The sequence below is a fragment of the Pseudonaja textilis genome, chromosome 2 (genome assembly GCF_049901715.1).
Source record: "Pseudonaja textilis isolate UNSWEBS1 chromosome 2, rPseTex1.2, whole genome shotgun sequence".
Classification (NCBI taxonomy): Eukaryota; Metazoa; Chordata; class Lepidosauria; order Squamata; family Elapidae; genus Pseudonaja; species Pseudonaja textilis.
Genome location: NC_141991.1, coordinates 84,259,438 through 84,285,466, shown reverse-complemented (window position 1 = coordinate 84,285,466; position 26,029 = coordinate 84,259,438). Strand labels below are relative to the sequence as shown.

General features: G+C 34.4%; 1 protein-coding gene across 1 annotated transcript in view; it reads right to left on the bottom strand.

Moving 5' to 3' along the window:
- The window catches only part of LOC113433547 (uncharacterized), a 115,149-nt gene extending 90,173 nt beyond the window's left edge, over nt 1–24,976 (bottom strand). The window contains 10 exon segments of the mRNA XM_087923167.1: nt 3,036–3,179; nt 6,453–6,662; nt 7,851–7,966; nt 9,762–9,877; nt 11,106–11,269; nt 15,516–15,659; nt 19,066–19,178; nt 19,610–19,719; nt 21,847–22,010; nt 24,910–24,976. Coding sequence (XP_087779293.1) covers nt 3,036–3,179; nt 6,453–6,662; nt 7,851–7,966; nt 9,762–9,877; nt 11,106–11,269; nt 15,516–15,659; nt 19,066–19,178; nt 19,610–19,719; nt 21,847–22,010; nt 24,910–24,976 — 1,348 coding nt within the window.
- Between the last annotated feature and the right edge of the window lie 1,053 nt (nt 24,977–26,029).

The following is a 26,029-nucleotide window of genomic DNA, read 5'->3' as shown; positions in this document are numbered from 1 at the left end:
AATTTCTTCACATATCTTTTTCCCTTGTAGTATTCTAGTATTTCACTTTTCAGGGTTTTTATTTTATTATAGTGGAGTTCCTCTTATTTCCTTTTAAATTCCAATTTTAGAAAGACCAAGCACTTTTCAAAGAATCACTGAAATTTTTCCTGTACCATTAGGTGGCGCTCTCAGTTCTGTTTCCATGTTCTACACTTTCTTTTTGCTATTCCCTTTTTAAACTTTTATTAATTTTGCTAATTCCAGTTATTAGCTATTATTTCTTTTTAACACATTCAATTCCAGCATTTATTTATACCTATTTAGTGCCAAAGTCCAATTAGTTAAATCACCAATTCCAATTTTGTAGATTCTTTTTTGTAAAAGTTTTCCCTTTAAGTTATTTCCTTTCCATTTCAGTTTTAAAGATTAAAGTAAGCCTTTGTTTTATTTTTCTGTATTTTTCTCACATTAACAATCGCAGACAAATTAAAAATTGTTCTGAGCCCTTTTCAGAATCTTCTTCTTCGGGGTTATAATAAAAGAATTCTTCTCACCCGGTTCCACACTGTCACTGTCTCCACTCCTGCACTCTTCTTTGGTTGAAGCTGTCTCCAGCTGCATGACAGCCATTTTAGCTGTCCTTCTTCACAACTTGGCTTGAAGAGCAAAAGCCTCGGGGGTCTACAGAAGAGTTGCATTCTCCCCTGAAACCTCACCAGACACCTCTCCTTGCCTCACCACTCCTCCAGAGTGGTTTTGGCTTCTTTTGGAGCCCATGAACATGCAGAAGCCAGTGCAGGGAGTGGAAAACTCCACTGTCCTGTTGCTGGAGTTGCCGCGATGTCTCTTCCTCCCAATACCAGCAAATTCTGATAGGTTTACTAAAATCAACTTGCATATTTTGTTTAACTTGTTTCATTGAAGCTATTTCTAGGGATGATGCTCAGAAGCAGGCATAAAAATTTTCCAGAAAGAGAAGTTAATTTGCCACACAACTTTATTCTTTAATCTCTGTGCAAATAGAGTTAGTTAGATGAACAGGCCACTCAGAGGAATATTAAATGATTAACAGAAGCTGAATAGTGGGCATAAGTCATAGTGTTTTCATTTTTATTTGTGGATATATTTATGACTGAGTAATTGTTCCTGAATAGGGTTGTAACAGTAGGCAAAAGGAGAATCCACACAATGCACGCAAATTGAAACAGACTTTAAAAGAATTTAATACTAAACTAAATATCCAAAATTGTTCTCTTCATTTTCCTAAGTATTCTTTTATAAAATAATTCTTAAATAACCTTAAGTCTTTGAAAGAATGCATCTATGCAAACTACAAGCTGCAATATTTCCTAGGATCTTAACTGTTCATCATACTCAATTATAGCTGTTACAGATATGACTATCTAAAATTCACAGAAAAATTCCTTTCAATTGTACAGATAGAAAAGTAGACTTCTTTACTTTACATTACTATGTACATCTGATGAATATTCTTTTTTCCAGTGTTCTTGTAATAAAATTCATTCTATTGGTATGATAGCTTTTCTTACCTTAAAGCCATACATATCTAGGTTTCCAATCATGACCACAGTGTAATGCCAAAGCCAGAAAATTCTTAAGATTCAAAGAAAAAAGCTCTATGGAAGGTAGCCACAACATTTTGGGAAAAGGCACAGCTATTTAAAAAGTTACAGGTAGGATCTATGTTTGCTCCTAATGCTCTTTTTGCCTTTCAAATCTCCAACCTCATATAATCCTATTATTCTTTGATATATTTTAAGCTTGTTCTCACAGTGGCATTCTTGCTCTAACTGAGACTGAGTTGCAATTTAGTTCCATGGCTTTTTGTCTGCTTGCTAATTCCATGCAAAAACTTTGCTTTGGAAAGACAACCCTGTATGTGAATGAGTTTGTGTCTAATAATTATATTCTGATTTCTTTTGAAATGTGCACCTTCTATATTTTACATAGATTACAGTCATAGATATTACAAAGGCTCAATTAATCTACTCATCAGCCACATTGTTTCAGCAAAACATACTCATGTTCCTTTAAAACATGGGTATCAAACTCAAGGCCCGCGGGCTGAATCTGGCTTGCAGGGTGCTTAGATCTGGCCCACATGACTGGCCTGGAAATAGCAAAGGACCAGTCCACAGTGCCTCTGCTAGAGAACATGGGGTATGGGGGTCGTGTGCACCCCACCCCACCTCATTTTGGCTGTCAGAGTGTTGCAGAAGGCTGTCTAGACTGAAAACAGAATATAGGGAAGTGGTGCATAGCCACCCTATGCCCCATTTTGCCTGACAGAGAGCTATCAAAATTAAAAACAAAACAAAAGGAGAAATGTTTCCCCTTTTGCATTTGAGCACGCAAGATGGGGCAGGAAAGGAGAAAGGGAAAGAGGAAAGAAAAAGAAAAAGAAGAAAAGATGGAAAAAGAGCAAGGAAGGAAAAATAAGGAAAGAGGGAAAGGAAGAAAAATAGAATGAAGAGGGAAGGAAAAAGAAGAAAAGGAAGGAAGGATTATGAGAGTGGGGAGGGTCTCAGGGAAGCTCTGTCTTAGCACTTGTCTAGTACAGATGCCCCCCAACATGAGTCCCATGTCACATCCACCATGGCCACACCCACCATGGTCACCACAGCCATGCCCTCTGCTCCCCCCCGGCCCTCCTACATCAAATACAACCCTGATGTGGCCCTCAATGAAATCAAGTTTGACACCCCTGTTTTAAAACATGGGGAGTGGGGTAATATGGCACACCTAACATAGAAAACAGCAGACATATATAACTATTTAAGATATTATCTTGAATTCTGTAATGGATTGTAAACTTTGATACATAAAACTCAACAAAAATCAGCTTTATGATGTTCATTTATAGAAAAAATAGACTGTTTACTTTCTGTGATTTTACAAAGGTTTAAAGTTACCAACGTATTGTTTTCTTCTTTACAAGCAAATGCTTTACGGTATATGCCATTTGAATCTATACTATATTCAGAAAAGAATAAGAAATAATTTAAATAAAGAACATCATATTACTACTGTACCTAATTCACAGAGTTCACCTTTGAATTGACCATGGCAGTACAATCTTTCTGGGCAATTTCCAGTTATTGAATTACATCTGAATCCTCCATAGCATTTCTTACAAGGTAAGGCACAGTTATTGCCATAGTAACCAAGGGAACATTCTAAGAAAAGAATTACAAATCATATTATGTCAACATAATAATACTTAAAAAACATTCAACAATTCTCCAAAGAGAGTTATGTATGAAAGAACCAATATGTGATAAGGTTCTATAAGGATTCATCTTATTCATATACTATCATTATGTTAAAGGAATCACCCTAGGATCATTGAAAGTAGCCACGTTGTTGGATTTAATTTCTATTCATTGCAGAAATCTAAATCAAAGCATCCCTCCAGTAACTACCCAGCTATCAGTCTCTATATCAGTGATTCCCAAACTTTTTCAGTCCACTGCTCTGTTTAGCAAATATTGAAACTTATGACAATGCTTATGGTAGAAAGTTGCAAGTTGCAGTCACCATGATGCTATGCTTAGTAACCATGGGTGATTCATTTAACAATCACAGCAGAACTGATGTCATAAATCCGGCATGGCCGCATGATTTTTTGCTTAGCAATGGAGTTCAAAGTCCCGATTAGTTGTTAACCGAGGACTATTTGTACTATTATCAAGCTAGATACTTGCAGTCTACATCTTTCCAGTCAATAGTTTGTCTACGTGAATAATTTTTACACTGGTTTGTTACATATTATTCTGTAATTTACAGCTGCTTCTTTTCTTATCCTGCCACAATCATTTTGAGTTTTGATGTTATATCCTTAGTTATCACTCTCTTGTATAATCTGCAAGTTTAATAAATATACACTTTTGATCTAAATCATGAATGCTGAAGAATACTAGACCTAGGTCTCTGCCTTATATCATTCTACGTGACACTTTTCCTTAGCTTGATGAAGAACTGTTGATGGTTACTCACTGAGTATGGCTGCAAATCAGATCCACCTAATAATATGCCATCTGGATGATAAACTAGACTCTGACCAGAATGTCATACCATACTTTGTCAAATGCTGTGCTGAATTCAAGTCATATTATATACACAGCCTTTGCACAATCTGTAAATTAAATTACCTCCCAAACCTGAAGGGTAGTGCAGTAAGACTTGATCCTTTCATATCTACATTTTCTAGTGATCAATGCATTCAGCCATATCAGACTAATAGTTCTATAGTTTCCAGATCCTTGTTTTCCTTTTTTTAAAAAGAAAGGAACAAATCCTTTTCACCTATTGTTCAGAGTTTCTTACAAAAAATACATAAGGGTCCAGACAGATCATTGTCATGTTCCTTCAGAAAACTAGAACACAATTTCCCTAGCTTTGAATAACTAAATTTATTCAAGATACTTAAGTATCACCTGACAATAAATCTCAGATTAAAACCTGCCTTTTCATCCATTGTACCCAGATAACACACATTTATTGCCTAGAAAAGACTGAGCCTACTGACAGCTTTACAATAGTTCAAAAGTAGCTTTAAACATTTGATATGACCACACATAAGAGGAATTTCCACATAAACAAAAATAAACAAGTGCGCATTTGATGAATTGAAAACATGAGGGGAGGAGGATACTTGTAATTTATTTTTGTGTGGAATGAGAGTAAAAGGATTCTTATTGCCCCAGCAATGAGTTAATGTTTTTGAATTTTTCTACTGGTCAGCTGAAGTATAAGCACAGGATTGTCCCCTATGTGATCTCATCTAGAGGCTGACATAAACAAGAACAATACCATGTTGGCTTCAAATATCTCTGGGATTAAGAAATAGAAATAGTTTGTTATAGAAGTACCTTTGTTATCATTTTAGAACCTTTGCTGAACAGCTGCTATGTGTTTTTTCTCTTCCTTAACTTTTATTGTGAATGTAGGTATATATATGTGTGTGTATATGTGTATACAAACAACTTTTTTTAACCAATCTGTTCACCAATCTTGACTCATCCTGAATTTCAGCTCTTCCAATGCTCCCTATATATAGTAATTCCAGGCTTTGAACACACTTTCTTGATGACCTTTTACCTCATCTATGTAAGGAGAAATACAGTTCACCAAATACAAGCTCGGCGGATATGACCTCGTTGATGACCCTCACTCTGTCAAGGACCTCAGAGTACTCATATACAATGATCTAAGCACTAGAGCTCACTGTAACAGCATTGCCAAAAAGGCATTAAGAGTTGTAAATCTAATCTTACAAAGCTTCTCCTCTGGAAATATTGAATTGCTAACGAAAGCATTCAAAACCTTTGCTAGACCAATACTCGAATACAGCTCATCTCTCTGGAATCCGCACTGTATATCAGACATTAATACAATTGAGCAAGTCCAGAAATATTTCACAAGAAGAATACTACACTCCTCTGCTCGCAACAGAATACCCTATACCACCAGACTTGAAATTTTGGGCTTGGACAATCTTGAACTATGCCGCCTATGGTTGGACTTAAGTGTAGTACACACAATTATCTGCTACAATAACCTGCCAGTCAATGACTACTTCAGCTTCAACCGCAACAATACAAGAGCACACAACAGATACAAACTCAATGTTAATCGCTCCAGAGGGTACGACTTCAGCAACAGAGTGGCCAATGCCTGAAATGCACTACCTGACTCTGTTATTACATCCTCAAACCCCCACTTCTTTAACCTCAAACTATCCATTATTGATCTCACCCCATTCCTAAGAGGTCTGTAAGGGGCGTGCATAAGTGCACCATCGTGCCTCCACTTCCTGTACTATTGTCCCGATTATTTGTACCTATTTCTTGTATTCTTACTCATGTTTATACTTATACCTATTATCTTGTAAGCAACTGACAAATAAAATAAAATAAATAAAAAATAAATAAATTCCCCCCAATTCTCTGCAGCATTATAGCAAAAAGCCCTAGCCTGACAGCTAAAATGACCAGTCCAGAAATTTTCTTTGTTTCCATAGAGAAATGGCTTGCCATTGCCTCTCCCACCCCACCCCAATTTCCTAGTTTAAGCTTCAATGCTTAGATTTTCTGGTGCTCTTCCTTCCAGGTATTAATAAGATCCAAGCCTACTTAATTATATGATTATTAGCCAACTTGGCTTGGTGCTGCCATCTGCTGAGAATGAAGAGCTTACCTCTTAAATAACAAATGTTATCAAATTATAAAAGAATAATCTAGAGAATAATCTAAATTAAACTTTAGAATTTGACTTTATAAAAAATAAAATAAATAAGAATGGAGCAGCCGTTTTAAATTAGCTCCCATTTTTCTTGCATATCAAAAGAAAATAAAGGATTCCTTAAGATTCACATTTGCAAATACTTTTAGAATGGTAATAAATTTATATGCATATTTCTGTTTTTGATTTCAGACAAATAAACATACCTCGTTTTTTATATGTAAATACATTTTCATCAGATGCAGTAATTTCATCTATACCTCTTGTTCGTCTAAAGAAACGACTATCTTGCACTATCCCTGTGCAGTTGGAATCACTTAAGCAGTCTACTACAGCAATGGAAAGAGTTGTATAAATCTTTGGGTCTAATGGTCCTGACAGAAAATTATCAGTGTAGAGATCAAAAAGATCTACCCCTAATGGGAAAAAGAAAAAAATGTTTGAGTGGTTTTTCAAATGTCTTGCATTTATTATTTATAATAGCTAGATTATTTTTCTCATAAATTTTTTGTTTGCTCTTAAATTTTTTGTCTATGTATAATTTTAAATAGAAAAACCTACATTAGGAATACAAATCATGTTTTCAAACCATTTTGAGATAATTAATTTGTAACCATACATTTGTTGTAATTTAAATTTAAACATTTTATATAAGTTGCTTAGTAATACGTTTCATTAATTTATATCCTATCCCTATATTGCTGTTTTACTGCAACAGTCCTAGGTTGCTTTCTAAATTAATATAGCCAAAAGAGACAGAAAAAATCTAAGATACATTAAATTCTTAAAAAATATATATTTTAATTCCTTATGAGCTGTAATAAGGATGAACTATTTCAACAAATAGTTTGCTCTAAAACACAGGGTTTATTTAAATAAATACATAAATAATTGATTAACAAATTCTCAGGGGTACCTGCTAAAGGTATCCTGTCAATGCTCTAGAAATGAAGGTAAAAAGTACATAGATAGTTTTGTTTAAGTTCTGCAAGCTTTTTACACCATGGTTAGCATTTTGAATTGCATGACTTTTTCTATTTTTTTAAATGAGAAGAAACCATCTTTCTTAGATGAGATATTTTTACCAATAATATAGCCACCAAAACATCAGAAAAATTGGGAAAGACTTGAAAATATATTTGGTACCTTCCATACTTCTTATATCTGTCACCATTTGAGAAATGAAATATAATTCAGTATGGGTAAAGAACCCTATCCAGTGAGGGATTAAAACCTCATGTCTGATAGCAGAAATAGTAAAACACGCACAAAATTGAAACTAAAAGAAATAATACAAATGTATCGGTTATTGCTTTGGACAAAGCTTTAATTCTATAATATTATTATATTTTTGAAAAAAAAAGTCCAAAAACATGCATCAGTGATATTGTGCACATATACACACGCACGCACACACATTGCTTTACGAACACAAGGAAGGATGCACAAATATTATTGTACCACATCATGCATAAAGAACATAACTGGAAGAGAGAAAGAAAGATACAGTAATCTATTTATAACTAAAATCATGCATAATATAAATGAAAAATTATAACCTGAATGTATCTTTGTCATATTCAAGGCTCCAATACTCTACTTACTTTCCTTTCTCTTACAAATCCACCTATGGTCTTCAGAACAATTTATCTTTAGGGCTGTTTTATTATCAGGATAAAAACCTACACATCTTCCGGCAGGATTCCCTTCCAATTTTAACCTGGATGAAAAAGAAAAACCAATGAAATATTTCATTGTGTATTTTTATTTTGGATTATTGGTTTCTGAGGAACATAAAGATAACAAGATAATAAATTTAAAAAAGAAATATCAACAAGAGAATTTAAAAAATGGAAACCACCTGAATACAGCAAATAAAAACATTAGTGTAAAGCTCTAATATTATAAAACCAACCCTCATGTAAAATTTGTAAATCTTTGGCTCCAAAATAGACGTGGTTGTGCAAATAAAAAATTGAGTCACTGAAAATCAAATTTCTGGCAGTCAGCACAATTAGCTTGCAATACTGCATTCCAATCACTGCTGATCTTTATGATGTACATTTACAATTATGACATGAATGAAACATGCACAGAGATAAATTTATTATTCAGGTGGGTTGACTATTTTGAAATTGGAGTTAGGGACTGGCAATAGCATAAACAGTTCCTCTGCACATGAGAAGAAATTTTGAGCTGACATACATGTGTCATCATTTTTCTACAACAACTTCAATATTGGTGAACTTTTGATATGTAAGGAACAGAATAAGATGAGATGTTTCTATTAGTGTAAACTTTGAGAAAAATTATGAAAAAATGGCTGGTGAGCAAGGGGAGAGTATAAAATTCATCATTTTTCATGAGTGATTAGTTCCAAGATTCCTAAAATCAGAATCCCATTCCAACTAACAGATGTTATATAAAGTTCTGTTGAAACTACAAAAATTGCTTAGCTGGAAATATTCCGTGAAGAGATCCCCCCCCCACACACACACACACAAATGCAGTGGAAGTCTAGGAAGTAGAAAGCATGGCTTTGTTTTGTAAAAGCCTGGAAATGAGTTTTTATAATATATGAGGATATGTCCATCAGAGAATGTATTTGCTCCCATGATATACACATATCCAAAATGGTTATTTTAATGTCTTAAGAATCCAAACAAGTAACACCCCTAAGTAGTACTGTTTGAAAGGTATTCAGAAGAGTTTCAGTCTATGGGGTTATTGATTTGAGTAAAAAGAAATAAAACAGCTGAAGAGTCGGGAGAAGAAAGCAGATTTTTTTTTAAGTCATATAATTCTGTCAGTACTATTTTTCCAGTGATAGAAAATGAACTGAGCTAAAAGTGGAAAGCATGCTTTTCAACATTACAGTAAACTGGAGATTAAAAACATCTTTCCACCAAAAGAAAACTCAGCTGGAATATGCACGCAGAAACATCCAAACAAATGATAGAGAAGAACATGCCATTTCTCCATCAATATTCATGTTTATATCATTAACAGGAGATTTAAAAATTATCCAAGATAGAAATAGGGAAAAAATAGATATAGATATATAGATATAGATTTATATGTTTTTTTTATGTTTTTGCGGGTATTTATAGGTATGGTATTTAGGTTTCTTCGGGGATTTTCCCACATCTTAATATTTGTGCTTTTATTATAGTGATGTTTTGGCAGAATCTCATCTGCCATCCTCAGGCTTGTGTATTGGGTTCTTTTTAATCATGTGTGTCAGGCTTGGCAGCCGTTTTTTGTTTTAAAAATTAAAAAGAACCCAATACACAAGCCTGAGGATGGCAGATGAGATTCTGCTGAAATGTCGCTATAATAAAAGCACAAATATAAAGACGTGGGAAAATACCCGAAGAAACCTAAATACCATACATACATGCACACACACACACACACAAACACACACACACAAATGTTAAATCATGTTGGGTTTTTATTTTCACAAAAACATATCTCCATCCCAGGCTAAAATTAATATAAACAATTAACTTTACCACCGTAATTCTTTAGCTGCCGATCTTGCATCCGACCAAACCCATGTAGCTGTTTTCTTCCTACTATTTAATCCAATCCACAAAACCTCACCTGAGACTGCAGATGATATCCAATCCTGCCAAAATGTTATAGAAAGAAGACGTTATTCTTGTGTTAGAATAATCTCCAATAGAGAAGAATGAAAATTTGGAATTTCTTATTTTTCCACATTATTGTGATGTTTCCAAAAATGGAAAATACCAAAAGTATAGATTAAGAAATACTGCCTACATTTCTATTTTAAATGAAATATAAAATTGTTAATATATAAAATAAATTAGGTTTGGGAAATATTCAAACAACCACTTTGTGTTATTTGTAAAATATATTAACGGTCAGATAAAAATAAATAAATACTATACAGATCGTTTTATGATTCAAAAGTTCTTTTTTTTCTGTTAGTGATTATAGATATTTATCTCCAACACAAGAGGGCAGCATATACCATGCAGAAAAAAAAATATGTTTTTTCCCCCCCCTAGCTCAACACAGATTGAGGACTTTTTGAATAACATATATATTCTTAAATGAAAATTAAATTTATTGAAATACCCAGAAAGGTGATTTGTATTCATTTTGTGAATTGGATTTACTACCATTCATAATCACCCAATATTTCTCAATTTATTTCTAAGCAAAATAGTTAAATGAAGCTCATAAACCCCAAATGTATCCAAATTACTCCTAGTTAATTTACAGGACCGTATACATTTCAAAAATGATTCAATACTATATCAGATAACATGCAACATGTCCCTGCCATTCATTAATGTAGCTGATTTTTTTCAGAAAATTATGAAAAATTAAAAAGACTTTTAAAGTAGCCATATATTTTTTTCAGGCTTGTGCAGAAACCTGCAAATTGAAAGCTGTTCTGCTCAAATAGTACTTCACAATCACTTTTAAAGAATGCAAACTCTTGTTAATTACCTAGCCACTATATAACTATATAGTACAGTAGAAAATCAGAGGAGCAAATACTTGCGGAGACTGAATCTCCAAATAAAATGCTTTATATTTGAGATAATATGAGATGCCCTTAAGAGATCTTAAATCTCAAAACACTATAGGTCAATCAGTCATTCCTATTTTTTTTAGTTACTGAATTTATTCTTTTTTAGAAGGTACATGGCTGCTATTTAATTTGTCCTATATGATGATAATCATTGACATCCAAACTTATTATAAAGTAATTTGCAATAAAATCTAACGAATCACACACACATATTCACATACATACAAACTTCAAAAAGTATATGCCAGCTTTGAACTGATTTCCAATTTTTCACAAAATACATCAATACCATTTCACTTTTCTTGTTGATCCATATCAAGTCTGTACTTCTGAATCTTCTACACCGTTTACGAGCAAGTTCCCAATTGGATGCCTTCTCAGCACTAAAATAATAGCAGTTCTTCTCCCAGTATTTCCAGCCAGAAAACTGAGGGCACCATACACTGTTTAAAGCTACCACAAATGAAAGTAAAGAGTTAATTTTAAAATATATGTGCTGAAGATAATAGTATAATCATTTTGCATCCCTTTTAAGCTTAAATATTTGGAGAATTCTTGGTGTTCTCTGAACTTGGTGGTTTTCTTGCAGACATTTCATTACCAAACTAGGTAATATCATCTGCAATCACCAAACTTGGATAGCTCCAAGGGTCACACAGATTAACCCTGAAAATATTCTCTTCTATTAAGTAGTTTCCAAAGTTTATTGTGTAGATATTTCTTTAACAATAGCTTTCAGAATACCTTGAAAGATAATATACAAATTTATTGCAAGCAGGCAACATGAAACATTCCACCAAAAACACCTCCTAAAATTGGTTCATCCCAATAATGGAATGCTTTAAAAATTCTACAATTTCTTCCCAAATTTATTTTGTTTAATTGTATATTCAGTTGTTTATTGAAATACCATCTGCAACTTCTTATAAAAAGTATCTATATTTTGTTCAAGCTACACTGAACAACCACTGTATTATAGGTTTTCTAGTCAGTGCCTTTATACTAAGATTAAAACACTGTAAAAATTTATATGATGCCATAGTAGAGAAACAATCTTTACAAAAAGTAGTCTTTGTGTCTTTTTTTAATTTCTCATCATAAAGTTGTCATGAACTTCTTGCAAATTTTTGCAAATTATATTTTGAATAGGTACTTTCTTAATTGTAGAAAAGGTATGAGAAAAAATATTTTAGCTTCCAAGACTTGAGTTTGTTTGAGAGTTTTGGAGAAAGATAACTATCTCTTTTACTTAAGTGCAAAACCTTCAGTTTCTTGTCTCCTGTGTATATGGAGGAACTTCATCTTTTTTCTGTGTATAAAAGCAGAACGATGGAAATTTCTGCATTTGAAATAATGAGGAAGAATGCAAGGCTACCACAGCTGTAAAAATACCCTTTAAAGATACATTATTTTAAAAATTCCTCTCATATATGTAACTTTAAAACAGGGGTCTCCAACCTTAGTAACTTTAGCAGCTTTGCTGGCTGAGGAATTCTGGGAGTTGAAGTCCACAAGTCTTAAAGTTGCTAAGGTTGGAGACCCCTGCTTTAGGAGGTTTCACCCTTCTCATGTTTGATGAACTCATGTTTAAAAGCCATACTAAAAGAGTCATGGTATAAGAAAAGGCAGAAGAAAAAAGCTGAGACCTTGATATAGAAGAAAGTAAATAGTTAGTGTATGTGTATGTGTTTGCGTGGAGAAAAACAATCTGGGACTTTGACCAAAAAGAAAGTTTTTTTTTGTGTGTGTGTGTGTGTGTGTGTGTGTGTGTGTGTACATATACAGACATACACATATACATAATAGAGAAAAGCAGGAGGGAGGGAGGGAAGACATTTGAGATATGTGAAGTAGATCATTATTAGAAAAAAAGAATAAGAAAGAAAAACCTACAGAAACACTGATTACCACTGAAAACAATATAAAAAAAGAGAAGAACAAAAAAAAACCAGAACAAAGGATAAGGACAAAGAACCAAAGCTGGAGGACCACATAGAAAAAGATGTCAAATCACTGTTTAATATCTGGCAAAATATGAAGAATGGTTACAGGAACTGGGCTTAGCTAGTCTAGTGAAGAGAAGGACCAGGGGAGACATGATAGCAGACTTCCAATATTTGAGGGGCTGCCACAGAGAGGAAGGGGTCAAGCTATTTTCTAAAGCGCCTGTAGGCCAGACTAGGAATAATGGATAGAAACTGAACAAGGAGAGATTTAATCTGGAAATAAGGAGAAACTTTCTGACAGTGAGAACAATCAACCAATGGAACAGCTTGCCCCCAGAAGTTGTGGGAGCATCATCACTTGAGACTTTCAAAAAGAGATTGGACTGCCAATCTCTGGCCCCTGGCACAGGGGAGCAAATATATAGACAAAAATTTTAAAAGGGGTTTCATCAAACCAACCAAGCCACGGGTCGCAGCCCCAGTCCTCTTCAAAGAAAAAAAAGATGGGACCATGAGATTATGTGTTGACTTTAGAGTGATCAATGGATTGTGTGTACACAACCTATATCCCTTCCCGCTCATGAAGGCCATGCTATCCCACCTGGCCAAAGGGAAGGTCTTCACCAAATTAGCTCTCAGAGAAGCATAATATCAAGTTCGCATCAGAGAGGGAGACGAATGGAAAACAGAGTTCAACTGCCCCCTAGGGAGCTTTCAATTCAAAGTCATGCCTTTCAGACTACAGGGTGCCCTGCTACACCACTACAGGCAGTTTTCATGCAATTAATTTACGAGGTACTACACAAACATCTCTATAGGGGGGTCCTTGTCTACTTGGAATACATCCTCATCTACACTGAGATGATGGACGACCATGTACGCCTTTTGCACCAAGTACTGGAAAAACTTCTAGCAGCAAATCTGTACATCAAGTTGTCGAAATGCAAATTTCACCGCACACAGTTGGACTACCTGCGATACCGAGTCTCAAATAAAGGCATAGAGATGGACCCAGCCAAAGTACAAGCTGTCCTTGGTTGGCAAGCCCCTCGCACCCACAGACAGCTACAAAGCTTTCTGAGGTTTGCAAACTTCTACCGGCAATTCATCCCCTCCTTCACAAGGATTGCCAAACCCAGGGTGGACCTTCTAAATACAGGGAACACAGAAACTGAGAAGCTATTAGTCGATACAGATGGTTGTAGCAAACAGCAAATAGACCTAATTTTTAAATAAATTTAAAATCAAGCTATCCAACTAACAACAAATGTAACTTGGGACACTATCCATTTCTAATAATTGTGAATAAGGCAAAGAGCTTACTAAGAAAGTAAATGACACAAGAACCAACATTTTAGGATTGCTTAATTCTTTACATCACATACTTGTTTACTGAAAATATGCATACCCTTTATTGTTGTACAATGGATCACCCAACTATCCACAGCAAATTTTGGTGAAGGAGCATAAAGGGGTTGGGCATGAAGAGAGGAGAACTGTTGCATTAGCACCAGCAGTATCCATTCCAAAAGCAGATGGGCATAATTTGATTCAATACATAGTTATACCATCTATACTTTATATACAGGTAGAGCTCAGGTTCCAACATCAAATGGGACTTGTATTGTTCCTGCTAAGTGATGTGATCTTAAAGCCCGGTATCATGTGACTACATTTCTTAGTGACAGCAGTCGCAATTTCTTCAGTAATCCCAATGCATGTGGGTTGTTAAGCGGGAAACAGTGGGATTCCCAGATAAGGAGTGTGAGGATGCTATAGAGAGGTGGGGGAGGATCTAGGTGGTCTGGCACAGTCTGCATGCAAATTGGAGAGAGTGCAGGATATGAGTTGGCATGAACACGGGAAGGCTGAAGGAGGAGGACACAGGTCAGTGCAAATGCAAAGGAGGGAGCAGGGCACGGAAGGAATTTGGGGAGTGGACTTGTCACAGCAATTTCCAACCTTGGCTGCCAGGTTCCCCATCGACTTTGTTTGTGGGAAGCTAACAAGAAAGGTCACAAAGAGCAATCATATGACCGCAAAACGCTGAAATTCTTGTAAGGGAGAAATGGTTGCCAATTGCCTGAATTGCAATCACATGACCATGAAGTCCATGAAATTTGTGGATTGGTAAAAAATACTCTCTCTGTTACCAGTTCAAAAAGTCACTGAACAATTGATTGGTAAGCAGGGACTACTACTATACTTGTTGCTATTTAATATTACAGAGTGAAAAATAGGTGAAAAATAATGAAAACTTTAATTGTATGGGACCATATGCAACAATGTAGATGCACAAATAAGTGGCTACTTTTAAAATCAATTCAGAAACCATAGAGATTGAGGAAGATGACTTTGACGGAAATATGCAAGATTAACTAGGCAAAAAGGGTTGAAATATTATTTAAGTCAGGATAACTTTCCAAGACAATGTTTGCAAGAAGCTCAAGCAGATGTTTCTTTAATTCACTAGATTATAAGAAGGAGGAAGTAGAGCATGATTGTACTGGCTAATATTATTATAGCTAGTTTCAATTTTAAAAAAATGCTTTTAGCCATCTTCTGGAGTTGATTTCATGTGCTGGACTACCTACTGGGGCTGACAGCAACCCATAATATGGGGATAATAACACTAATCTATTGTTTGGTGACATCAAAATTAATTAATTAAATAATATAATTTTTTATACAAAAAATCCCCTCCTTTTTGCTTCCCATCCACCATGTTTGATCTTTCACTTTTATTAAGGTACCTTGTGCACAAACAGCAGGAGAATCTTGAGATCTACAAGAATAGAAAATATCACAATCTCCTGTATAGGGATTGCATAATTCATCACCATAGCATCTATTGCAAACAGAGGAACAGTTTATTCCAAAGTAACCCAAGGAACAATCTGTGAAAATAACAATTGTTATAAGAGTATGAGTATTCACTACTAATAACTTCCATCAGCAGCATTCAATATCTTTATGATAGGGATAAATGGCTACTAGCCTTGATGGCACTGTGACCATCTGATGGGAGCCTAGTGGGCTTCATTCAGTATTTAAACTGCTGGATTACACTGGCCAGGAGATGATTTAGGAGGGCACTGCTTATGTTCTTCTGTTATTTTAAGGATATACTGAGGGACTTTGCCTACCAGCAGTAAAAATAAGTACAGAAGAATTAGAGTAACGTATGGAAACTAATGCATTTTATTATTTTTCTATGAATTAATGCATTTTATTATTTTTCTATGAAGAAATGTGTCCATATTTATTTAGTGTACAAACAATATCAGTGACATATTTTAGTAAGGATACCATCTGTTATATACAATTTCATATACATTTTCTATGCCAATTTTTCTCAATGTTACAATGCCCCTTCCACGTTTTTATATTATTTTTATACTATCCATATGTTTATATACAATGCATAACATAAACATTCTAACTGGAAAATTACACAACAAAACTCAGAGGTACAAATACTTAAGAATAACTATTTAGTTCACATATTCCAGAATGTACAAAGTTTAAAAGTCCACACTAACACATGAAGTCAATGAACTTTTCATTATCAACTCAAACAGTTAAGTAGCAACTTCTGTTTATCCTACAGAAATCTGGTCCATAGCAAGCCAATAAAATACTTGCTTTCTCTATCACTCAAATTCTTTTCTTTTTATACATTAGGACTCATAAAATTTAAGAACTTTAAAACAGAATAAACAATGCAAATTATCCAAGCACATTTTTACTACTATTTACTAAAAGGATACATTTTAGTTTATCTTTTGTATTTATTTCAGCAGAAAATCTCCCTATGCTTTCCTTTAGAATATAAAAAACTCTAACATTACATTTTTAAATATTCAGTCTAACTTCTATTAACCCCAAATGATTTTGGGCTGTTTTTTTTCTTTTTAATATGAAACATGATTGTAAACAGACCTAGAAATATCTGGATTACTTAGCATACCTGATTTGACATATGCTACAGACTGTTTTTCTTTGCTTTTTATCAATACTGTTCCTCTGGCAAGTGCATAGGCATTATTCCAGGTTGTTATTCCTGTACACTGCTCTCTAAACTCCAAGCATGCTATTTTTGCAGAAATCAAATCTGTGTGGACTTGAGACATAGAACCTTTTGGTGATAAAAGCACCTTTCCTTTATGTTCTTGATATCGCTCAGCAACTATAACAGAAAAAGGAATCCATTTATTAATACAAACAGAAAATATTATTCTTTAAGTTTCCACCTTTGCACCAAGTTTAATTCTCAATACAAAAAGAGCAATCATAAATGAAATTCTATTTCTATACTGCATGGCAGACAAGTTCAAGATTGGGGGTGTTATATCATTCTTCTTCAGAACTTTAAAAAATGGAATACTGAGTTTTTCCCAGGAGAATAAATCAGTCAAAAATAAAGGAAGGTAAATAGTCTACTTTTATATAATTATAACTCCATTATCAGTTAAATTAGAACCAATGAAATGATGCATTATTGTATTTTATTTTCTGAATTTAAAGGCTACTAATGTCTTGGAAAAAGTTGGATCTCTAGTATATTTTCAGCTGTGTTTGCACAATAAAATTACAGTATATTATGGGACAATCACAGCCTGAAAATTTGAAAGAACACTGAAGACATGAGCTACTAATCACATTAATTTTAAAAATTTAATTATTGTAAATAAAAATCTTCAACTAATTATGCTATTACAGAAAACAATTAAACTAAAAATTTAAAATGACAATATAGCAATAGCACTTAGACTTATATACCGTTTATAGTGCTCTACAGCCCTCTCTAAGTGGTTTACAGAGTCAGCATATTGCCCACAACAATCTGGTCCTCATTTTACCCACCTCGGAAGGATGGAAGGCTGAATGAATCTTGAGCCTAGTGAGATTCAATCTGCCAAATTGCAGGTAGCTAGCTGCAGCAGAAGTAGCTTGCAGTACTACAGTCTAACCACTGCATCTTCTGAATTTGCAGATAGCCAGAGGTGCACTGCTATATCATTATATTTACTAGAACGTGTTCTAAGTTCATCTAAGTATGTATTAAATTCATACATTTAGTAATAACCTCCCAAAAGGTAGAGCAAGTAAGGTTTAATGGGTGAGCTAAACATGACTGAAGTACCATCCTAGTCTAGTAATGAAGAAGAAATTGTGGAGGAAGTTGTTCCAACAGAGCTAAAAATATACTGTAATTAAGCAAGTCAAATAAGAACAAAAGTCAGAATGAGGTACATTAATATGATTTTATAGGACTTGAGAAGTATGCTTAAAGGAGTTAATAACAACTAATAGAATTGTCTTCTCAAGTTTCAGAGGTTACCCAGACTGCTATCAAAGGGCATGACGTTACTACCTGTAGGAAAAATGAGCTGAATTTTGGAAGAGTTAAAAATATAATTAAATCAGAGTAAATCTGGCTGATGTACAGAATAAAAGAAATAGTTTAAGAATTAGAGGAATTAGAGAAGATTAATTCTCTAATTAATTAATACTGAAACTGGATATTTCAATTTCTCATCTTTCAAATAAGAATGTAGACTTTTCCCATAAAATATTTATTCTTAGGTTTGGCTTAGATGCATATTCCAAGGAATATAATAATAAAATATTTAAATGCTTGGGTGTGAATGTGGAAACCACATGTGCTGAAATGAAAAATCACGACAAAGATAAAGTTTCGATTTTTTTGAAGTAATCTGACCATATTGTAGAGAAGAAAATTCTTCAAGTCTCTGACAAAAGAATATAGTTTAAATGAGGGGTCCATTTCAAATGAATTTTATTTCAACCACAAGGGAAACTAACTATTAATCTTAATCCTAAAAGAGATTTAGAAACCAAATAATATTTTCATTAAATTCTGATTGAGAAAAAGGTATACTTTAAAGAATAAATATAATTTTATAAAAACAAGATAAGTTGAGAGTTCATTTGGCATTTGAGACTTATGAGATGGTTATAAAATAGATGCTTAAACATGTTTCATATTCATTGAGAAAGAACACAAAATGCAAAGAATGGTAGTGTAGTATATAGAAATTAATATAAAAACAAGATTGCTGGGGAGTTGTTTACAAACAACTGTTCTTATCTACTGCTCTCATTTCTCACTGCAGAATCTGCACATTCTCATTGTTTTATAATTTAGTCTGCTTTATTTCCTTTATTTCCTCTCCAGTTATACTATTAGTTCATCAGATCAAATTTAACAGAGCTGAAGTTCAAAACTATTCTTTTCCACCAATAATTTAACATCCTAGGGATTAGATAAAAACTTACGTGCAGATCGTTGACAGATCCAATGGGCTTTCATATCACAATTGACAGCAACCAAGCTGTGTTTGGAAACTTTCACACAAGTATTTGGCTGAACTGGGTTTGATGGTTGAAACCTTTCCAATTAAACAGAAATTAAACAAAAGAGAAACCAAATTGCTCTCTCTTAGAAATTAGTCATACAGAGAATGTAACCAACTTTTTTCTTTAAGGTACCTGTAACACTGGTTCAAAATCCAGCCATTTGGGCAGCCTAATTTATTTTGGCTCTTTCAAAGCCATGTAACTCAGAAACCAAAAAAATGTTCTTGATGAGGAAATCTTTATTATGTGGCTATTTTTATTTTTAATAAATAATTAAAATATTTTGAAATAGCTTGCCAATACATACAGGTGAGGTATTTCTGCATATTTTTAGTTTTCTCTTTCTTGTTTAAGTTATATCAAGACAATAATCAAAAGACTAGAATACATAAAAGATGTTATATTCATATAAAAAATGTTTCAGTAAAATCAAATTAGACTGCTTTTCAAAGTTAATCTTTACCAAGAACTTGTATTTGCCCGTGTGCCTTCTGACCATGAAAAGCTTTGAGTTTCTTCCAAATTATTCAATCCAATCCAAAAGTTGTCCAAAGGTAAATCTAAAATCCAGTTCTACAAAATAAATAAATATTTAATAAATGTATATTTGAAACATCACAACTACTTTTCCTTTACATCATCTCTCTCTTTTTTTTATTTATTTGTCTACTTTATTTTATTAAATGTATTGACCACCCTCTCACCACAAAGTAACTCTGGGTGGTTTGCAACGTTAATATGAAGCTTGCATATTAATTTGTACTTGCATATAATCTGAATATATTTGAGGTTGCTAACTGGAATACTTCCAGTATTCCAATGAAATAATATTATTGCTCAGAGAATCTAAATTATTTCTGAGCTCATGAGAGATCTGATAAAAAATGGTGCCTGGAATTATCTATTCCATTGAGCTGAAATGATAAATTAAGCATATTCATTAGGTTTACCAACACAGTGTTCCATAAACTAGCCAACTGATTTACTGTGATATATAATTCCAACCTGTATTTTAAGATTGCAATATTAGCTATACTATTAAAGTCATGTTATCATGGCCTTACCAGTTCCTGTGTTATAAAACCATCGAAGCCAGGTCCAGTTATGATCTCATAGGACAGAAATTTTGTAAGGCATAAATTGCCAATATTAAACCTGATCTTCAATTTTGGAAAGCCAGGGAAAATAACAGTTTATAGTTCCCCTCTCTCTCTGATAATGGCAATCAGACCCTCTGTTGCTATACATTGATGGTTCAGAATAAAGTTCAGAATACGCAAACATGAGGCATGGATGTATTTCATCTTTCTCCTCATTCTGAAGATCCATAATGGTACCTCATTAACTATCAAAAACCAGCGACTTTATAGAGATGTCTTTCAAGACAGGAAGAACTACTCCTACTCAAAGGTGAACTGATCACTATATGGATACACCACACTTCCAGCTCAGCCAAGGGATATGGAGCTAAGCTGTCAATACCTGTACTAACAATTCTGAGAACCATATCCATATATTGGAGATGCATAACGTGAAAAGCCTTCCAGATAATAAGCCAAGACCTTGGTTCAATATGATTTATCCAGCTGGAGTCCAACTTGGAGCAGATCTGAGTAATTTTATCAGACAAGTGCCTAGTATAATCCTTTCATCAGTCATTGGGATGTTTCTGTTGATTTATGTCACTCCATAAATGCAAAAAGAATGAAAAAATAACTATATTTTATCATACATATTATCATAATATAGTCCTCTTTCTCCAGTGACAATCTAGGCTAGGGGTTTCTTTTCCTGTTTTATTACCCAGAGTTATATTGTAATGTAAAACAAGGACTCCCAGGATCAGAGTGGAGGTACAGCCCTTTTAGGAGCATTCTGATCCAGGCTACTGTCACCAACATATTTCAAATAGTGACTAAGATGTATCAAAGCCTCAGAAAAATCCCTCCAAAAACAGACCATTATCATTTTGCATGCATATAAAAGACACTGTTAAAGAAATAAAGACTAAATAAATATTTTTGCTATAGAAGTCCAAAATATTCCATGCTTGAACCAGAACAGCTACTTTGGTGTAGCTTATATTTGGACCAAAATACATATGTTTTGTCTGGTCCCAGACTCAAGACACTTATGTTCTAGATAGAAATGTATTAGAAACAGAAACGTGGGGGGAGGGGGAGGAATCAAGGTTATTTTGCACATTTGGGCTGAGGTATAGATATTGGCAACATCAGAAAGTGAGAACTCAGTAGATTCACTACAGCTGTTACATTCTCATACCATCCTTGAATTCAAGAATGTATAAGCAATCACCCCATTTCCCCTCCCCTCATTGCACCATGCTCTGCTTATTTTCCCTTATGGCTGCCAAGGAATTCAAGCACAGTAAATCTAGCCAGCCTGCTTGCCTGCAATACCCTGAGGATCAGATGTATCAGATGGATACACCATACTTGAATTCAAGGACAGCAATGTCTAGCAACAGCCCAGAAGAGGTAGGGAAAAGAAAGTACTAGGAAGATCAACTGATGAGCAAAAGATGAAACCAACCAGTCTACTCTGACAAAGCCAGATATATAAGTTCTGTTAAAGCCCAAGCCAAAAGCAAGATGGGTGGCAAACAAATTTAATAAATATTTAAAACATAAATAAAACATTATTACAGAGTGGCGTACCAATAATATTTTTTCAACTTACTTTTTCCTGAACACTGTTAAGTGTCACTAACTCTGTAGATGTATATCTCTTGCAAAACTTCAATGCTTCTGTCCAACTCCCCTCCTGATTTTCTTCTAGACAATAACAAGTCCCATTCCAATAGTGCCAGCATGAAGCATTTGGACAAGTCAGTCTAAATCTGGCTTTAAGTAAGAAAATAAAGATACAGAAACTTGTATAATTACTATATTTTATTTAAACTGAAAATCTCTTGCATTTCTACAATCTTTATTCCCCTGAAAACTAGCATTCTTTAAAATTCACCGAGACTAGAAGACTTTGCATTTGGTTTTCTTGTTCCTAAATGATTTTAAAGAGAGACCGTTTGTGTAATGGTTAAAGCATCAGACTAGAAACTGGGAGACCACATTTTCTAATCCCACCTTAGCCACAAAGCCAGCTGAGAGACTGTGGATCCTTCATTCTCTCTTAGACTCAGAAGCAATAGCAAACCATTTCTCAAACTCTGCCAAGAAAACTGTAGGGACTAATGAAGACATTGCCAGGAGTCAACACTGATTCAATGGGTAGGAGATAGCTCCCTACTCCTAAATAACAGCAATGGAATAATTGTATCACATTTCATTTTATATCGCAATTGTGCCCTTTCCTGGACTGAGCAACTGAGCAGCATTTCCCATGTCACTCATGCCCTGATCACCTTGTATGTGAACTATGTATGGCAATAAGTTGCATATGGGGCTGCCCTTGAAGACCTTTTAAAAGCTACAGGTGGTCTATAATGCAGCAGTAAGAGCATTTCACAAGAGTCCTCTACTTACAACTGGTCAATACATTTTACATAATGATTCTGCTGAAAATCAGCACTTCCACTTTTTTAGCAAAACAGTGCCCATAGTGAATCATTTGTTCACTTAACAATTGTGATATTTGCTTAATGACTGCCACAAAAAAAACACTGTAAAATCGAATTGCATTTGTGACTGGTCTGTTTTATGACTATTACAACATATAAGCGCACCAACATGCCTACCGTCCTTGTCCTATTGTTTCTTTTATTTTTCTTATATGTATCCATGTATTCATAACTATGTTTTTATTTATACCTATTATCTTGTAAGCAATTGAAAAACCAAATAAAATAAAATAAAAATAAAAGTAATGTGTAGGCTTCATTCAGTCATATATGTTGATTATTTGAATGTCAATTTAACACAACTGCTGCATGAGTGAATTTAGGTTTCCAGTGCAATACAATGTGCTGATTATCTCCTACTAAGCTTACAGTATATGATATAAATCCTAGTTACTTTCTTTATTTGATTGCCTCTGCCTAATTTATAAGCTCTTGACAATTGACATGGTCTGAATGGCACCTGTCACAAAAATACCATCACGTGGGAGCTCTGTTGCAGCAACTGCCCACTGGAACAGCATTCCTCCAGAGTTTTAAACATTATTGACCTTTTCTTCATGCAAACTTGAAACCTGGCTTTTTCCAAATATTTTTATCTAGGGCAGGGTATATATCTAGTGGAATAGTTTTTGTAAACTTATGTTTGTTTGTTCCCCATTATAACTATCTTTTGTTGTTTTTAAACATAATATATTGCATCATTGTTTTTTCATGCTAGCCAGAATCAGTGATGAAATAGCTGGTCCTGGAAATTCAAATAATAAATAAAATTGCATCTAAAACCCATGCAATTTAAATTTAGCCATAGCTATTTTTTATGTGTCAGTGGGGAATATGTATAATTAGGTTCCTTGAACACATCTCAATATTTAATACCAGAAGTATCTTGATTCATTTTGATGAAAATGGCAAGTTTGAAAATAATGACCATGGAGTTCCCATCGTTCCCTTTATGCTGGATCTAGGTATACGTGTGCAGAGTAGGCAGAGACAAGATGCCTGTATTCCTTTTCTATACATAACTCTGTTCATCTTGTTCCTATGATTTTGTCTGGAAAATTGTTTGAGAATGCTCAGATAAATATTTTCTTCCTCATTAACACTGTAGCACATTTACAACTGAGAAGTCAGAAGACTTATATATCCATATTGTATTCTATAATGTTAAGTTATAGAATGAGAATGAGAGACCATTTATTGTACCTGGACAATAGCAGAGAGCAATCTGCTCTCTGGAAATGCTTTATGGCTGCTCAATTCCTTTTCTTCTATTTTTAAAAGCCCCTTTTACCATTGTTGCTGAAAACTGGTCACTACAGTCCCTACAGTATATCCATTTTCAAATATATGTGGGGTGCGTTTTTAAAAAAAAATCTGATTTCTACTCACAACTCAGTTTCTGTGGCAATGAGTGCACTTCTGAGAGACTTGAAAGACCAAGGTAGGGGCAGATCAGCATAGAAAAAAACTTTTATTTATTTATTCTTTAAAAATAAACAAAAAAGAAACAAAATACAAAGTTTTGCTTACATTAATTATAATGAAAATTCATTTTCAAAACAAACTACATATAAAAAGTGCTTAAAATGGTAGTTGAGTTATATAAATGGATTAGAAATTGTAATATACACACTTGGATGTAATTTACATTAAGTAAATATATAAATAGAATTGTAACTGTTAATTTCTATAATGATGTATATATTTTATTGTTATTTTTTCTATCTTTTTTTTACTTTTTTTAAAGCATATTTGAACATCATAGAGAAAATCTATGTGGACACATAAATAGGAGTCATAAAGGACCAGAATGACACATAACTGAGCAATAATCTACTCACAAAAAATCAGCACCTATTATTTTCATTAATTTAAATTTTGAAGCTATTTTAAAGAGTTTTAAATAACCTATTTCCCCCAAAGTAAAATTGTATTGAATATTGCCATGTAAACATTTATAGGGTTTTTTTTTGGAGGGGGGAGTGTCACTGGGATTCCAGTCAACACCTGACTTAATCCTTCAAATATTAATTACTCCTGTTTTCTCAGAGGTAGCTGTTACTCTCTGAGCAAGGCTTCCTTTTGGGAAAGGGACACAGACCCAGCCGGTTGCTCCTTATAGAGGCATCCACAGAACACCAGTTACACTTTCAGGCTGTTTTTACCTTCATTTTCCCAAGTTTCAACCCACTGCATTTGCCACAACCCAATCAAGGCCAACAATGCCCTCATCCCACCGTTTTCTCAGCGAAAGCCCGAAGCTTCGCCCGGCCTTTCTGACCCGAGAACCGCACCAGCGCGAGCGTTTAACTGGCGGCCTCCCACGCGTTAGCCGAGACTGGAGGGGGGAATTTGCACGTGCCCGAAATGTCTGCAAAAGTGGGGTGTTGCGCGTGGCAGCTTGCTGCTCGCCCCGCTTTCTTTTGCAATAATCCACCCATCCCGCCATCGCGTTGCCCTCACGAAGGTCTTCCAAAAATCCTCACCTGATGCTTATTATTCTCTGCTTGAAAAAAGCTCCCGGTCCCTTCCGGTCTATAAGGAGCAAAATGCTCTTATAGTCTGTTCATGAATGATCAAATTGTCAGCATTCTCGACGCTTCAATAAACAAGACGTATGTCAAATATCTTCGGAAATTCTCAGTCGTCCAGGTCATGGTTGTCCCAAAGGGACTTTTTGTCAAGAGGCAACTGGACTTTCTGGTTTTTCTTTGAAGGTGTGTTGCTTCTCATCCAAGAAACTTCAGCTCTGACTGGATGGTGGGGAATGCAAGGGGTATAAATTCTTCCATTAGCCACTATCCAGTCAGAGTTGAAGAAGCTTCTTTGATTGAGAAGCGACAAGTCTTCAAAGAAAAATCAGAAGGTCCAGTTGCCTCCTTCAAAAACACCTTTGGAACATATGTCAAATACTGTGCCCGCATTCCTATTATTTTCCATTTCAGATGTACTTTCTGTACAGACACCCTGCCCATTGTTTAGAATCATAGTCTTAGGGTTTTATTTAGATTATAATTTAGCGAAATATGATTGTTGATTAAAATGTGCTGCCTATCACATCTGAAAATATAGAGGTCTCTATTTTGCTCTGTGTTTCTTCAGCAAGGGAAACACAAGAACTTTCCAAGTTCTAGCAAAATAGATAAATAATTTCCACAATATGGTTTTGACCTGTTTTTCTTGCTGGTTGCCTTGGAATACTAATAGTAAAGACTAAATATGTTCTGATTTTTTGTTTCTTTACTTGTAATAAAAGTTATGTTAGCTAGCTTCTTTTTTTTACAA